At 38.9% G+C, this 18163-nt stretch overlaps 1 protein-coding gene across 1 annotated transcript in view; it reads left to right on the top strand.

The window, feature by feature from the left end:
- The window catches only part of arrb2b (arrestin, beta 2b), a 46683-nt gene that overhangs the window by 22962 nt on the left and 5558 nt on the right, over positions 1-18163 (top strand). Inside the window, exons 2-11 of the mRNA XM_036561423.1 lie at positions 8891-8921; positions 9754-9814; positions 12583-12627; positions 12810-13006; positions 13904-13963; positions 14053-14120; positions 14354-14489; positions 14647-14731; positions 15849-15921; positions 17574-17711. Coding sequence (XP_036417316.1) covers positions 8891-8921; positions 9754-9814; positions 12583-12627; positions 12810-13006; positions 13904-13963; positions 14053-14120; positions 14354-14489; positions 14647-14731; positions 15849-15921; positions 17574-17711 — 894 coding nt within the window. The remainder of the gene's footprint in view (positions 1-8890; positions 8922-9753; positions 9815-12582; positions 12628-12809; positions 13007-13903; positions 13964-14052; positions 14121-14353; positions 14490-14646; positions 14732-15848; positions 15922-17573; positions 17712-18163) is intronic.

The raw sequence follows: 18163 nt of genomic DNA, 5'->3' as shown, positions 1-18163 counted from the left end.
ACAATGCAGGCCAGTTTTTTACCGTGTCACATTATTCATTCATCAGTAATAAATTGCATGGTATATCACATGTCTGTCTTTTCTTACTCTGTCAGTCTTGATAAAGCTGTGCTATTGTAGCCCCTCTTTACCTGCACAGGCCAATTTGGAAAGCCAATGCCTTGATTTTCTAATATGCACACATGGGCTATTAACAAAGATGTCTGAAATTGTATAATGCTGGTGTATCTTCTGTTTGCATGTGTGTGTGTGCGCAAACATGGGTGTATCATTAAAGCTGTTTGCCTTCATCGTTTTACAGGGACATCCTAGATGATGTCATCAAAGTGGAAAGCGAAATAAAGGAACAAAACAGACAGTTAAGACAGTAGTATTAGGTGAAACCTTAACTTTGTGTATTCATGTATTTATTAAACTGTATGCTAGGGATGCACCTATATGGGAATTATGGGCAATATTTTTATGTACCTATCTACTGATACTGATGCGTAAATATTTATAAAGTGTAGAAATTGAGACTAGATCATCCTGGATTAGCATCACAGAGAAGTGTAACACTTGTAATGTAACCTGTTGAGGCTTACAAACCCAGTAAAATGAATAAAATGCAGATATTTTAGCACTGCAGCCAGTGTTGCCTAAACATTCTGCTTGTCCAGTGCAGTAAATACATCATCAATTATGGTTTAAAATATTAGCCAAATCTCAACATCTGTCTGATGCTGATCATTTTTTTAAGCAAATATCTGCCGATACCGATATAAATCCAGTATCATCATGCATCCCTACTTTTCACCTTCAGTCTTATCTGTAGTACTTTTATTTTTCCTCAAATCTGGAAGCTGCTATTATTAATCCAGATTTATAATGGAAAACAATTCCATAAATTTACTCCTCAGGGCCAATAGCAGCCAGCACTTTAATGTTTTTTGATTTCACACCCTCATAATTTATATAAAGCTTGGCATGTGTGCGAGGTTGAGTCAGTGGTGTTGAATGAAGAGGCTCTGGCAGCTTTCTGCGTATTATCTCACATCTTCTGATTAAGTTGCCACAGCAGAGGCACCCTAAGTTCAGCAGTGTGTGTGTGACTGAGGAAGTGTGTGTGTGTGTTTGGTCTCACTAATATTTGCATTCCTGCTTGGCAGAGATGCACAGTTCTGTATATGCATGTGTATATTACCACTGTGTGTTTGTAAATCGGCACCAGACACTTCACAGATCACAAAACGAAGCATCTGACCCAGTTACGCTAATGAGAAACACTCAGCATGCAGAAATCTGAGCCTGAGTGAATTAATCTGCAAAAAAGAGAAAGTGTGTAATTTGACTGATAAACAGTTTTAGGAAAAGCTTCAGATAATAGGCCTACTGTTACTCTCTTCCCCACATTTATCCATGCTTACAGTACTGTGCAAAAGTCATAGACCACCCTTTATTTATTTAAAATCCAGTCAAAGGGCCTTTAATTAATTCACTAGATATTTTTGAGACATAAGATGAAAAAATAGAAGACAATCCAGTTGCGTGAGGAAGAGGAAAGTCAATGGAAAATAAGTGAAAAAAACAGGACTTCCCAAAACTGGAGTTCAAAAAAACTCTTAAAAGATAGGACACCTAACAACTGATCAAGACCTGGTGGCCCACCAAAACTTTCACTGTCAGATAAACAGTACTTAAAGCTGTCTTCTTTGAGAGTGAGGAGAAAATCAAACTCCACTCTTACTTCAGATCTGAAAAAATCCACAGGTGTTTCTGTCCATCCTACCACTGTGAGAAGACAACTCAACACGGTGAGTCTGAAAGGATGTGTAGCTGTCAAGAAGCCCTTACTGAGAAAAGGAAGCAGGCCATAGACAAAAAATTTGCAATTCAAACAAGCGGCTGACGTTCTCAGAAAATTGCACTGATACTCTGGAGTCCAGACTTCAATATGACCAAATGTTTTTGCGATTATCTGGATTGTGAGAGGCAGAAAAAGCAACCAACTTCTAACACTGAACTTTGGAGGTTTTTCATCTGATACAGTAAGCAATGATTTGATGTTTAATTTAAAAAGTTAACCTGGCCACCTTAATATGTTTTATTTTATTGAGCTCCAAATAATATACTGACAGAACATAACTCTGATTACTGTGCTATTCACTCAAAAAAGTAGGGTTACAGATGGGTTTGTGTGTTTTACTAAACACACCTGTCTTGAGTCTGTGGAAGTTCAATGAACTTAAAATTTTAAGGCAACCACGTTACTTACATTTTTCAGTCAAAACATATTTTTTACAACATGATACATTTGGAAAATATTCCAATAATAAATTTAATTAAAACCGACCAGAAAACAACAGGAGTGCTTTTCAGTTTGCCTGCCCTGGCAGATTGTCATTATGTAAATGTTTTGTCAGCTGTACAGGTGATCGGATAAGCAGGAGAGGCCGCTGTCACTTTGATCCACGATTATAGTTTTTCATCTCCATTATAACATCCCTGACTCAAATCACTAACTGCGCACTCATCTGTTGCTGTCCACTTAAATCAGCCCCTTCTTACATCAAAGCCTTAGTTGAGTGCACACACACGCACACACGCACACACGCACACTGTGTTGAGTAAGAGTATTTCGCCGTATGGAGCATGTCTCTGAGTTGTAGGAGTGCTCGTGTTCTGTAAAGAAAGCTCCGAGGTCAAAGCCCCAGATGCTGGAGTCACGTTCTGATCCGTGCTTACTCACTCACAGCTCCATGTTGGAACGCTGTTTATTATATCTTGGTCGTTTTTTTTTCGCCCTGTGCTGTTGTCATAGGAACGCAAGAAAGCTCATCTGGCTGCCATGGTAACCAAATAAAAAGTATGTTTAGGTGAGTATGCAGCTTATCACGGATAAGTGGATAAAACAGAGTGATAGTAGTCTCTATCACACACACACACACACTCTCTCTCTCTCTGCGTTCACATTTGTATGTAGCAACATTATTGGGCCAAAATTTTTGTGAAGAAAAGTGTGAAACTAATCATCTTTAGGTTAAGTGAATATGTCTGCATTTTTCAATCTAATCACTATCTTATGTTTTGGTGATGTATAATTGTTTGTATTTAGTAAAAAAACTGAAAAACCATTGACTCAAATCTTAGCTTATATAGGCTTGAGCCAACTGATAGTAGTATCAGGAGTCACTGATAGATTGCGATGGCCAAAATTTAAATATCAGAAAACGCGCAATACGCATAGAGCTGAAAGATTCAGTGTTTCTGTAAGAGCTACAGTTTTAACTATAGCCTAGATTATCAACTCTTTTTTTAAGTGGGGAAATGTAAGGGGCTTGTGAACTGCTGGTAGATGAGTTAGATCAATCAGAAGCAACCAAACACCAAACATGCTGTGCACATGAAACCCAACCGCAACTTACTGGCATTCTGGCACACAGCGTACAAGCAAGAGATAGTGGATATGCTCTTCAGCTCTATGCCCTACGTTAATAGCTGTAAAATGCACAAAATGAAAGCATACTTTTAATGTGCAGGCCGCTTTCAGAACATTCTATAGCAGCACGATGCAGCATTTTTTTTTGTGGTCATACTTGCAAAACAGATAAAGCAGTGCTGCATTCGCACAATCTCTCCTCGCAATACGTGAACGATGGCTTAACTGACTGACATTGTGGTTTCTTCAAAGTTGTATATTGTTGTAGTTTTGTAAAAAAATTTCATATAGATCAACCTAATAACAATAGTAGGCTGCTGTAACAGTAGCCTGAAGGCTAACGTAACACAGTGACCATTTCATCATTTTTACAAGACATTTATAGGCTATAAAAGTGTGATTTTACCAAACCATACCAAACAAAGTTAGCAAGTTTCTAACAAGATTGGACGTGCTTATTTTCTCCAGTTTGGCCAGTCTTCTCTGTGGAGTTACTGCATTACTTGCTGTCCTGTGATGGATTATTGAAAAAAGGCGCCATGAGTCTCGCAATTGGACGCTGGAATATTGCACACGATTTTACAAGCCTAACTTATAATAGAAACTAAATAAGCAGATGCTGAGGCAACTGCTAGCTAGGAACATGTTGAAATTTTTGTCTGTGGTAATCAACCATGCGCTACAGATGCAGCAGCTAGAGTTTTCTTTTTTAACGTTTGAATTTTCGTACTTTTTCCTCTTGGGTAAGGCTAAAAGATTAATGGTTTTTATATTGAAATCGCAATTTCGCAAGGGTGCAGTTTTTTAAACCGCAAGAGCTGCAATTTTCATTATGGCCTACATTATGAACAACGTTGTCTTAGCATTTTTTTAAGTGGGGAGATTTAACCCAATAACTCAGAGCTTGTGAATTGCCTGTAGGTGTATTAGACCAGTTAGAAGCTGTGCTGTGTACATGACAACACAGCTCTAGTTCTGGGGCACTACATTCAGTGTTCAAGCATCAGGTCATGAAAAAGTGGACATTCTGGTCTTCTTGGCCAAAAAAACAGGCCTGGACTTTAATTTATAGAAAATAATCACAATTTAAATCACAATCACAATATTGGTCCAAAAATCTCAATTAGATATTCTCACCAAATCATTAAATCATTGGATGAGCGTATGTGTGTGTGTGTGTGTGTGCTGGCCCTGGCTGCTACCCTGGGCCTGTTGTAACTAATGCATATATTAATAAGATGTATTCATTAGAGGGCTCTGGCAGAGCCACAGACTTTAATGGTGCTTTAAAGTTTCATCAGCTGTGAGGGAGACGCAGAGAGAGAGAGAGAGAGAGAGAGAGAGACGCACAAGGAGAGTGACAGAGAGCCCAAATTAATTACTGTGGAAAAGGCAATAAGTGAGGGATCTGATGAAATGAATAGAAGTGAACGGAGGAAGATAAAAACGGCCTGAAGAGTCAACGAGACGAGAATGAGATAATAGAGGAGAGTGGGAGAGGGTGATGAGTTGAGACAGAAAAAGAGAGGAGAGGGGGTGGAGAGAGAGAGTTGAATGACGAGTGAAGAATCTGTTGAGCTTTTTGAAAGCTAATAGTTCCTTCCACAGGTGTAGTTAGTAGAGACAGTGGAAAATAGAGTAGAACGTTCAGAACAAAATATTTTTTGGGAGAAAAGAACACCACTGTGTGTTCAGCAGCTGAGTCAGTCTTGTAACAACTCTAACCTGAAACATCACATTCATATTGTGGGATGTGAGGTGTGTTTCTTCTTGTGGGGTACTAGAGTGTTTGAGTAGTTTGAGCATAATAGCTCATTTTTAGATGATCAACTTAGGTGAAGTGCATCAAATAAAATTGATTAATTTAACAGCTTAGTAGTTTTTCACCCCTTAAATAGCCAGGGCCCACCGGCAGGCCCAAAGTTTCATTACATGCTTCTATAACCTAAGAATAGCTCAACTAGTCCCTATGGTTACTGAATAATAAGCCTTAGTATGTAATAAGCCCAGGAATTTAGGGGGTTAAAGTGAACAATATTGAGGTTTCAGTACTGATTATGGTGTCAGAAAAGAAACAGTGTCTCTAGCATTGGATGAGCTTTATAGAACAAAGTGACAAAGCAAAAAAACCCTTTTGACCTAATGAGAAATTGTAGTGATCTTAGTTTAGAGGTGCTACATTGTAGTTTAAACTCTGTGCTACTGAGCTGGACTTTGGAGATTTTTGCAAACATTCTATAAAGCTTGTCCAACCTATCAACAGTTGCTGCATAAGAACGCATTAATAGGCAGAGTGCGGATAGGCCCAGTTCCTTTACAAAATACAAAATATTTCCAAATCGGAAAAACCTTTAAAAAAACTAGAGGCATTATTGCTTTATTTCACGTTTGTGTCTCAATCCAGGTTTCTGAGCCTCCATTTAAGAGTGTGTTGCTAGTTGTTTAAATTGGAATTTGTTATTCAGTGCAATTTGATTCAAGAACCCTGTTGATTCTGCAGACCATAGTAGAGTTGTAAGGGTCACCTCAGCACTGCCATAGCTTGGCTTTTTTCCATGAGAGCACAATTACGTGAAGCGTGTTTATAGATCAGAAGTGGTAACCGCAGCGCTTCTGCGTTACCCTGGCCGCTCTCAGCAAGCCCTCCGTATTGAGTGTCATGCGAACAACGTCAGAAGGGACACACTCACTTCAAGTTTGTCGTGAGCTGCTTGTAACAAAAGCATGCATAGAAAACTGTCACAGCATTTATCACCTTTCATATAAATTTTGGCTTTTGGTATAAAACTCGTTTTAGCCTCGTTGATATTTTGTTGATATTTTATGTTTAGTGATACGGAGCATGCTGTGGAATAACCAGTTATTCAAAGATATAGGCATACTTATTATTAATGTTAGTGAATTATTAAACAAATATTACACACACACACAGACAGATGTGTGCATCCTTATGTATGGTTCTCTATAGGTAGCTGAGGTCAAACAGTTGGTTTTACAAATAGAAGTTTATTGATTTATTTATTTATTTGGTAAATATACATATTGTTCTTTACAAATGTAGTATGTAAAAAATGTGATCCCAGTTTTAAACAAAAAAGTTTGAGTCCTCTTTTACCAAGAATGGTGCAGCCCTAGCGCTAGTGTGATTCAAGCTAAAGAGCACTTTGTTCCATCGGCAGTGAGCTGAAGAGAATCAGGAAATCAACACAGCAGTGTGTGTGTGTGCGTGTATTTCACTTTGACAAATGTGTGTGGTGAGAGTGAGGACACCACACACAAATAGTTCTGTCATTTCAAGACTGTGTGTGTGTGTGTGTGTGTGTGTGTGTGTGTGTACAAGTTTGGTAGCACTTGAATGCTGAAAGCTTATTTTTGCCATTGAGTGTGACTTAAAGAAGGAAGAGTTGTTCATGAATAAAGAGGATAGGTTCTGCACACACACACACACACACACACACACACACACACCCACACACACACACAGCATTAGCAGAAGTGGGGAGGTGGAATGAGGGATTGATGACATTTATTGTTTCACTGGCTGCTGCTTTTCTTAGCTGCCTTTTAAACTTTCTGTCAGTTGTCTGATTGTGTGCTGTGCGTTTAAAAGATGAACCAACTAGTTTGTGTCTTTATTTGACTGTGAGAAACTATGTGTGGTGTGTGTATGTGCGTGTGGTGTGTGTATGTGTGTGTGTTTGTGGTTATGATGTAAATAAGCTGATATCCTGTGTGGGTGTAGGTAGCATGATGGTAGCAACCGCACACACCATACACTGTGTCTTTTTAGACAGAGTGTGTGTGTGTGTTATATGCAGATAGTAAGAGTGTAACAATGCATCATGATATTGTGGAACGTAAAACTGTTATAATGTGCATCATGCAGGTGTGACAGTGCATTGTGGAGAATGGGCATTCTGTTAATTAATTACTGCAACTGCTTAATTGTTTTGAGCACCAGAGTTTAGCGCCAGTCAGCAGCTCACTGCAGCTCTACACCTGCCTCCCAGCTTTAGATCATCGTGTTTATAATCATTATTTTTCTCATCTTGAATTGTGTTCAAAATGTGATGAATCTTGAATCTGATATTGTTCATTGTTATTAATGGAACTAGTACTGTGAATTAAATCGAATTGTGGCCTGAATGTATCATTACACCCCTTGTAGATTACTTTCCTGTCAGGTCACTCTGCTCTTATATGATGGAAAGGAGTAGAAAGAGATAGTTTAGTTAGCTTTCTGTCTGAAATGAAGGAGAAGTGGAGATGGAGAGAAGCTGAACATGTGATGAAAGATGTTGAAAAGGTAGTAAAAGAGTGGTGGAGTTCAGGGGAGTTTCTGGGTGTCATCACACTTGATTAACCCTTAAATAGCCAGGGCCTGCTAGCGGGACCACACATCTATAACCTAAGAATAACTCAGCTAGTTTGTATTGAACTCCCTGTGGTTACTGAATAATGAGCCTTAGTATGTAATAAGACTGGGATTTTAAGGGGTTAACCAGTAGAGAGTGATGTGAAGTTTCTTGCCTCAACCTTTCTCTCACAAACACACACACACACAGACAAAGAAGAAAGAAAAAAAAGCAAAGAAGAAACAAGTTTCACTAGTAGACTTCATTGCTAAAACAAACAAATGCGAACACTCAGGCACACACATACACAAACATTATTTGTCTTTTTTTTAGCTGTGGTCTCTTTCTTTGTCTGAACTGTGATGATGGATGTTATGACTGCACGATATAGACAAAAATGTGACGTTCTGACTGGTTGTGACGCAAGTACAGACTTTTTTTGGATGTGTAAACAGAAATCTTACTGCCCTCTCCTTTATGCAAATAGCAAAAAGACAAAATTACAAAAGCTCCTTTCACTTTGTGCAACATGAAAAGAAATGAAGTACTCACAGCTAGTTACATCAGAATGACAAGCACATTTTATGTGCTCTGAAAGGCATTGCTATATATGCTATTGCTCTTTACATTGTGTGTAAATTTCATGATGAATGGACCAAAAGAAATGACACAAATTTACTTGGAAAAAAGTCTGGGTCCATTGACTTACATTAAAAGTAAAGTATGTTTTTTCCTTCTACTGTAAAATTCTCATTTTGTATATACAAGGTTTTGTTCCGACAACAGCGATATGTGTGTGTGTGTGTGTATGTATATATATATATATATATATATATATATGCAAAGTACTGTATATAATGGTTATTTTATCATATGCCTCCTCCACCTGTGTATGTAGATATTCTTTCTTATTCTTTATTCTGTTTATTTTATTTTATTTGTCCCTCAGTAAAATACTTGGTGAAATAAATTGATTCTGATTCTGAAAAGCATATTGTAATGTAGTTTATCACAATAATGATAAAATATTGTCATATTATGCATCCTTATATCAGATTGTGTTGAATGCAGTCATATTACGAGAGTATAACAGTATATTTTTTTTCTTTCTATGCAGAGTCTTCAAAAAGTCCAGCCCCAACTGCAAGGTAACACTTAGACTAAAACAGTGACTGTGTGTGTGTGTGTGTGTGTGTGTGTGTGTGCACATGAGAGTCTCTTCCTTTCTCTCAGTGGACCATCTCCTTTCCTATTGTGCTCTCTCTCTCTCTCTCTCTCTCTCTCTCTCTCTCTCTCTTCTGTCTCTATCCTTCTCTGGGTTCCCTCCCATTTCCCTCCCTCCCTCTGTTTCTTTCCTCCATCATTTCCTCAGGGTCACTCCTTTCTCTTGCCTCCTCTCCTCTCTTGTTCTTTCTGTCATCTGCATATTTATATCTTGCTGTGTCACCTGTGGTAAATCATTGTTTTTTTTTTCTTCTCTGCTTCTGTTTGATTTTGCATTTTATGCTTTTTGTACATTTTGTTTTGTCTCCTTTCTTCCTCTTTTACCAGTCTGCCACTGCCTGTTTTTCTTTTGAATCGTTTGATTTACTTTTAATCTTTGTTGCAATACATACACACATACTGCCTTTTTGTATTCTGTCTGTGTCTGTTTGTCTGCTTTTTTGTCTGCCTGCCTGCTGTCTGCTCTCCCTCTCCACCCTGTCTGATGGAGAGTTGTGTATGTGTAGAGGATGTCTTTTGTGATATCACTCGGTCTGGCAGAGTCGTCTACAGGAAGGGTGTGGAGCGACTTGGGGTCAGTTTGGTGTGATTCAGACTGTTTGGTGAAGTCTGTATGTGTGTGTGTGTTTATGTGGCGAACAGTCCTCCAGAGGAGCATTATGCGCTTTTATTTGCTCTCTAAGGCCAATTCATTAGCAAGTCTAGGCTTGTGACATTATGATCAAAAATCATTTTATATGTTTTTTTTTCTCCTAGCTCACGGTATATCTGGGGAAGCGGGACTTTGTGGATCATCTAGATCACGTGGACCCAGTTGGTGAGTCTAAACCGTTCCCAAAGAAAACATCTCAGGATTTTTACTGTTTCTGAAAATTGTTATCAATGTAGTCAGCTATAGCAACAACAGTCGACTTGCAAAGGAGATGAACTGTGGTCTCTCAGCTGTCTCCTGAGTATTTATCATGGCAACCCCTATTAACTGAAGTCTTAACCACAGCAGCATCCGTTAGCTTGATGTTTGTCTTTGCTGCACCAATCATTGATCAGCTCCTTTACCGCTACAAAGAGACCAAGCCTTTACTAAGAACTTTGTTCTGATAAATGCAAATTAGAATAAAACATCAAACAGTCATAACTCTTGTTAACAAAGAAGTTGGCCTGAAATCGACCTCTTTTGTTATATTTGAATCCCTTTGTTGGGTGAAGTTAAGGTTACAATAGAGCGTGTTTAAGCCACAGTGGATCTTGTTGTTGTCCCTCATGAGTCACAGGTTTGGTGTAGGTTTGCAGATTTTTGTCACTTGAAGTGCTTTTGTCATTAAGACAGTATGGCAAGTGTTCATTGTCTTATGTTGATGTCATTTTATTTTCTCCAAAACCTCTTCCTGTCTCTTGCGTTCTCTGTTTCCTTGACAGCAAGTCTCAGGGGGAACCTCTTTACTTCAGTTAGGGAGACACAGAAATTCCACTAATGACAGAGATTAAAGTGTGTGTGTGTGTATGTAATGAAGAGTTAGTCTCGAGTATTCTAATTGTAACCTTCTTAAAGGTGCTTACTGTAATTGTTACCTCCCTCACTAAAAGGCTATTCTGTGTGGGAGTGTGTGCAAAGTACTATTACGATGAGATTAGTTTTACATGGGAAGGTGGTGTAATGTAATTATTACTGGTCATTTTAGTCTCACCCAAAACTGCCCTGTCCTTTTTCTGGACTGTGTGCTCCCGCGTCAGTAAAGATTCTGGTGGCTAATACCAACTATAAAATTAAAGTAATAATCTCAGGTTATATTAATCCCATGCGAATTGCAATGTCAGTAAACATTCCACCATATCCTGTGGAAAAGTTTCTGCTGTGGTTTTTGCTGCAGTTTTTTTTCCATGAGGCCCAAATCAAGCTGATAAGTATTTTTGTACTTTAATTGTTAAATAAAATGACAGAAAAAAGTTTGATTTTATTTTTTATGTTGGTATTGACTGTTGGCTGTAAATTTCCAAGTGAATGAGAATGCTAATGACACTTTGCATTTAATTAGGACAGGTAGGTAATTGGTTAGGGTAAATGAAATAATGATTAAATGAGATGTTCGGACATGTTTTCTACTTGAAAAAAATTGAAAGTATAGAACTTTTTGGTGTGACAGCAATGCGTAAATCAAGTATGATCTATCTCTGCCATTCCCAAATCCGTCATTTATACCAAATCTGCTTATCCCATCTGAATCAGTTATAAACATTACAGAAACATTGCTGTGGTAAAATTACACCACCGCCCCAATGTAAAGTAAAACCTGCTTGACCACTACTTTAGTAGTGCTGGGAACTGATAGTGTTCTACCTGAACTAGAAATAAGTGTGTAAACCTGAAAGTTGTGAATGTCTCCACATCCAGTTCAACCTGTACAATGTGACTAAATAAGGTAATACTAAAAATCTGTTGACACCTGCTCATCCAGCTCCCCCCACCTCCCCTTACTGCCCAAACAGCCTCTGCTCTTCTGGGAAGGCTTTACACTAGATATTGGGACATTGCTGTGATTTGAACATTTCCATGAGATTTTAATTGCATTCAGTCACAATAGTTATAATAGTTAATGAGGTCATGTACTGACAGTGAATGATTTGTTCTGGAACACAAATGCCACTCCAACTTATCCCAGAGGTATTAGATGGTGTTTCATCACTCTAGAGAATAGAGTCACTGCTTTTCAGTCCAGTGCTGGAGGGCTTTATACCCCTTGGCATTGGGCATGCTGACATTAGGGTCATGAGCAACTGCTCCATAGTATCATACTGGCAGTGCTTTTCTGTGAAGATAATACAAACCATGTGTGAGCAGTTCAACATCTGTGTCAGTAATGGGTGCAAATTAAAGTAGAATTCAATAATTAGAAGACAAATAAGGCTTTCAAATGATTAACATGATTAATTCACCACTGGAACCACAACAACACTCTTGTAAGTGATAAATAAGTGGTAGACTCGAACCATAGCTTGTACCATTAAACATGTAACAATTTTGATACAGTTTTAAAAAGCTGTTTTTGGCAAAGGTAAGGCCTTGTTGTATCATCCCTTGTATTCCCTGAGCTTTGCTAAGAGTCAGTGACTATAAATGTAACATTGTGATATTAGCCTCAGATCAAATGTCACACAACTAGGAAAGCTCACCTTTCCTCCTTTTCTGGTCTGTAACATTGGAAACATTAGTAGCTGTGATATTTTACATCAGGTTTAAATAGTTCAATTAACAGGGCCTTCATAGCTAAACATACTTGTGCTTATGTTTTTCCTGTCAGTAATGCTGTGTTGAAACTGTAGTGCACAGCCTCTTGTACAGTGTTCCTCAAACACTCAAAGTTTATAGGATAGTCTCAGTATTGTACAACGTGAGGAGGAAAAAGCACCTTCCGAAATGCTGAGCTATCACTTTCACAGTGTAACTTTCTCATGCACTTCACTGCATCATCAGTTTTGAGGGCTTAGAAAACAATAGTATGAGCAGAATTAAGGGTATGATTTTGCTAGTGTGTGTGTGTCTGTGTTTACTGTGGTGCTAACTACTGTATATCTGTTGTCTGACCTTAGATGGAGTACTTTTGATTGACCCAGAATACCTTAAAGACAGAAAAGGTGAGTGAATACATTGGCCAACTTTTACAAAGAGACACTTTAAATTGAGATTAGTTTTTATGTTAAAAAAGTATATTAAAATATATTACAAATCTCAAAGGAGTCTGGCATTGATCTTTGTGGTGTTTAATGGCCATATTTGAACTTACTTTCTCTCTTTTTTTATTCACTTCTTCCTTCAGTGTTTGTGACCCTGACATGTGCCTTCCGTTATGGCCGTGAGGACCTGGATGTGCTTGGCCTGTCTTTCAGAAAGGATCTGTACATCTCAACTTTCCAGGCTTTCCCTCCACTGCCTGAGGAGCGCAAACCACTGAGCCGCCTCCAAGAGCGACTGCTCAAAAAGCTCGGGCAGCACGCACACCCCTTCAACTTCACTGTAATTACAGTTCCATTATACGAGTAGTCATTCATTCAGCATGTTCATTGTATACAGCTGCTTATAAAACAGATAGGTCTGGTTCTAAAAACCGTGATTGGCTGAGTCACATTTGAAGCTGCTGTGAAATATTCGATATGCACTCACATGGCACCACACATTGATTGAAATCTATAATAATGCAGTTATTAAAAACCATTATACTGTTCAAGGAACAATCTTTTACTGTTATGTTGCTTAGCAACCATGTATTACTGAACCACATTACCTGAAAAATTGTTAATTGCAGCTGTTATTAGTAATACTTTTTTGGTTTAATATATGTTGCCACTGTTTTTTAAAAGCAATAAGCCACTGAGGGCCATGTGTTACAGTGATATTACTCTGCTTTTGTAAAATCACTGCACTGGTCAGCCTCCAGTGCTTTAACATACAACTATATTGTACTAGCTATATTATAGCTACATTATACTGCGTTTAATTGTAATTATAATGTTATTATCGGTAATTATAATGTTATTGCACTTCTGTTGCATTCAGTGCTTCATCACCATTAATGCTATGCTTATTATACTGCTTTACAACTTATTCAAAGTTACCCAATACAGAGAGCGTGTAAATAATGAAAAAAAGAAGTGAGATGAAAATGCCTAAGATGAACATAGGTAAACCTAATTTTTTTTCAAAATCATCAATAAAAGGCCTATATTATGGACAGCTGAAATTTCTCACTTTTTTGGAAAAAAAGAGTTTGATGTAATATGTAAAAAATGTAAAAGTTTCAAAATATGGGTCCTTTTGGTACATGTAACTAATATGAGGCCTTATTGCCAGCTAGCCTTTGTGTGCTCAGTTGTAATTGAGATTATGCTTAATTCATGTGTTGTTTCATTTTAGATTCCTCAGAATCTCCCCTGCTCAGTCACTTTACAGCCAGGACCAGAGGACACGGGCAAGGTAAAAAAAATAACATATGCACATACCCTGGCCTTACGTTTTTATTGCTATTAACATATATTAACACATGTACAACTTTGGTCCCTCAGGCTTGTGGCGTAGACTTTGAGATCAGAGCTTTCTGTGCCAAATCTGTGGAGGAGAAGATTCACAAAAGGTGCAGAGGCTTGGCTTTATGTTCATCCTCTCTCTGAACACAGTTTGTAGCAGTTTTTGTGCTTCAGTGTACATGGAGGTGCTTGGGGATGTATGTGTGTTTGTATCAGTTTAAATAAGAGTTTATTTGTTGTCTGTGTGTACTGAGAGCCAGCGTGTGTGGCTAGGTGTTTATATTTCTGTGTGTGTTGTTGAGAAGACTGTTAAGCCTTTTGTGTTTGTTTATTTGTATAGGAACTCAGTGAGGCTGGTAATCCGCAAAGTTCAGTATGCTCCGGAGAAGCCAGGGCCGCAGCCCATGGTGGAGACCACACGCAGCTTCCTCATGTCTGACCGCTCCCTACACTTGGAGGCCTCGCTTGACAAAGAGGTGTTAAAACATATGCACACAAGCTTAAACACGTACAGTTTGCTGTGGCTAACAGTTACCCTTGACAGTGCATTTTTCTTGTTGAATAAACTTTCATTTGTATGTATAATATGAGAATATAAGCTTTCTTAACATCTCTATCATTTCTCTGTTCCAGCTCTATTACCATGGAGAACCCATCAGTGTCAACGTCCATGTCACCAACAACTCCACCAAAACTGTCAAACGAGTTAAAATATCAGGTAATAAGGCAACCAGAACTGCAGCTGAATGGTTGATGATGTGATGATGTATTTGGCCAAATTAATGTGAAGATTTCTTTAACTCTGTTGTGTCTGTTATCATTTTTCACAGTCCCTATTTTTGCTCTTTCCATTTGTATTTCATCTTACTCATCCTTGTCAATTTACCTCATGTTTATTTTAACGACAGTAGTTTTGCTGTGCATCTGTTAAGTGTAGATTGTAAGTTAGTAATGATTGTGTTTCCACAGGAACATCTGTGCATCAGTATATTATTATGCCTGGTACTGAGATAACAGAGTGCTTAAATAGACGTTTGGTTCAGTTGTTGATGGTATCATTTCACTATTTAAGATAATTTTGTTTGCCTGCTTCAGTGTTACTGGACATCTGCATGCATTTAGATGGAATTAGCAGAAAGATATTGATAACTTTTGCTATGCAGGTGTAGCATTACCATGCCATTTATGCATTAAATGGATTATATTATTTGTTCATGCACTTTCCTGTCTTTTTTCCTTCCTTTCAGTGGGTTGGTGTGAGTTTGTGTGTATGTGTGCTTGTGCATTTTGTGCACATTTGTCTAAGTCTACAGCACTGTGCAAAATCAGAGACTGAAATAATTAGATATAAAATAATCCACTTGCATAAGGAAGGAGAAAGTCAAAGAAATATATGTGAAGAAACAGGAGTTGCCATAGTTGGAGTTAAAAAATATTTTTAAAAATATAGAAAAAACAATACTCCTAACAATCATGCAAAGCCTGGTGGCCCACCAAAACTGTCTCCATTAGATTAAAAGTACTTACAGATTTCATCTTTAAGAGAGAGGAGAAAATGAAGCTCCACTCTTGCTTGAGTCCAGATCTCAACTTTACTGAATGTATTTAGGATGACTTGGCCAATGAGAAGCAGAAAACACAACCAACTTCTAAGACTGAACTTTGTAGTGTTTTAAAGTATCCCTGTAGATTTCTTTGAAAAACTGAAAGCAAGTCTTACGTGTGTGTGTGTTTGTGTGTGTGTGTGTGAATGTACATGTACATGTGCATGTGTGTAACTGTGCTGTTCTCCAGCCCTGCTAACCCTGCTGTGTGTCCCTGCTCTCTCCCCACAGTGCGACAGTATGCTGATATCTGTCTGTTCAGTACTGCGCAGTACAAATGCCCTGTGGCTCAGGTAGAGGCCGAGTGAGTACCCCTCCACCTCTCTCCATCCCTCTTTTCCCTCCTCGTCCCTCTCTTCTACTCTCTTCTCTCCATTTCACCTTTTTTCCAGACCTCTTACTGCCCTCTCGTTCTGAATGAATGAGAACTCTCAGTTTTACCTCTTTTTCTGCCTCTGTCATCTCTTTTTTTTTCCTTAGCCTGGGTCTCTCTGTTGTTCTGTGGTTATAAGTCGGGTGGATGTGGCATTCTTATACACCACACAGTATTGTTTGCCTGCAGTGCTAGAGGTTAGCATGTAGCGGTTTAGATAGGGGCTCGTGGAGTTCATCACATAGGTTTGTTTTATCCCTTTGTTTTCTTCCCAGACCATTTGTCAGCATTTGCTGTAATTCCTTTCATGCGATTTTGCTGTTTGTCCCAAAATACTGTGACAGTCTGTGCTGTAACCAAAGCAGCAAAGTTATTGCTTTAGCAGCCAGTCTTCCTGCACTTACGAGTCCGTAGCTGTAGCTCCTTCTTCCACAGCAACCACCCCTATTGCTCAGTCATTGTAATTAAGCCTACTGCCCTTTTCACCTCATTGTGACATCACGATAGATGCCTTGTCTACCAGCCAGTTGCCCCTGGTTAGCCACTCCCTCCTCCCACTGATTGGCTGTCTGTAGCGATGTCATAAAGGGCTGTTCTCTCCCAGTGCTGCAGGTGACATATGTGGTTCTGCACTCCAGCGATACCTACAGCAAATCTGTGGGTCGGTTGGCCTCCCGGTGAGTATGGCCAAGGGGATGCCCAGGACCCCCTTTTTTGACCCTGAGCAACCCTACTGGCTCCTTTGACCATCTATCCCAAGTCATTATGCTTCTTGGACTTTTTTCCTCTCCTCCAGTGTCGGGAGCTGACAAAATGTTCTGTATTTGATCAAAAGTGAATAATAGATGCAGTGAAATTCTTCATTCCTGTTTTATTGCACTTGTTTTTTTGTGTTTTTATACTTTGTGATTATTTTCAGTCCACCAGTTTTTGCTAGAGTGGCACTCGAGCTGCTGGGCTAAAAGCTAAATTCCCACCCGCTTACTATTGATCTTGATGTGCCAAAATGAATTATTTGTTGCAGTGCTATCGGTATTTGTCACTGGCTGCAATTGATACGAGGCCCCCACAAGCATTTGCTGTCTTTTCACTTTTGTGTGTTCCCAGTAGAAATACCAGGCCTCGATTAGTTTTTCTCAGCTCACCTACAGTGTTGTGCTTACACTACTTCCCCTGCAGTACACTCTCCGTTAAATGCCTGCCTCTGAGGAAGATCCTCTTTCTCACTTCTCGTCCTGCACCTTCTTTTTTCTGTTCGTCTTTCCCCTCATTTGCTCTCTGGGGTGTTTCTCTAAACTAGTCCAGAAAACAGCTCTCATAAGGCACTCCTGTTTGTAGCTTAGCATTCTCACACACACCCTGACATTCATTTGTATGCACAAAGTATTTGAAATTCAAGCAAATCTGCCTTTGTTTACTGACAGGAAAAAGTCAGTCCAACCATTTGCCTACATACATTAGATCAATAAGCAGCTATATTTTAATCCCAATGAAGCAGACTTGTGTAGTTATGGCCTGAGATATCAGTGGTGTGGAAGTATGACCTCTCTCTAACCTCTCTCTCTCTTGCTTGTCTTCTTCAGTGATCAAGTGTCACCCAGCTCCACATTCTGTAAGGTGTATACACTCACCCCCACACTGAACAACAACAGAGAGAAGAGAGGTCTGGCCCTGGATGGCAAACTCAAGCACGAGGATACTAACCTGGCCTCCAGCACCATGTGAGCACATACCACCCAGCACACTGCCCCACACAACATCCCAATACTGCTTTCTAGATTCAGATTGCTACCTTGCATTTTAAGACTTGCCCATTTTAAATGCAGTGTTGTTATTCCGTTGATTTTTAGACTTATTATTTAGTAATGACCATGAAATCTAAGCCATATTCAAGCTGGATTAGTTTTACCTGTGGAGGTGCAGTAATTTGAGTGATTACCTACAAAATCTGTGATGTTAATTCTGTATAAATCTGCAGAGTCTGTTAACCAGTGTCTATAATTTATGAAACCTGGAGCTGATTTGGTAAGTGTAGTCCTATTCAAATTGACCTAATGGTAATGTAATAACAAAACCTGGTAATAGACATTGACACCTCATTTTTTTTGCCAACTGGGCGACAAGGCTAACCACTAAACTGTTTGACTTGGCAGAGTTCCTTTATCCTTAAGTT

This window comes from Colossoma macropomum, unplaced genomic scaffold (assembly GCF_904425465.1).
Source record: "Colossoma macropomum unplaced genomic scaffold, Colossoma_macropomum, whole genome shotgun sequence".
In the NCBI taxonomy this organism is placed as follows: domain Eukaryota; kingdom Metazoa; phylum Chordata; class Actinopteri; order Characiformes; family Serrasalmidae; genus Colossoma; species Colossoma macropomum.
This window is presented reverse-complemented; position numbering and strand designations above follow the sequence as displayed.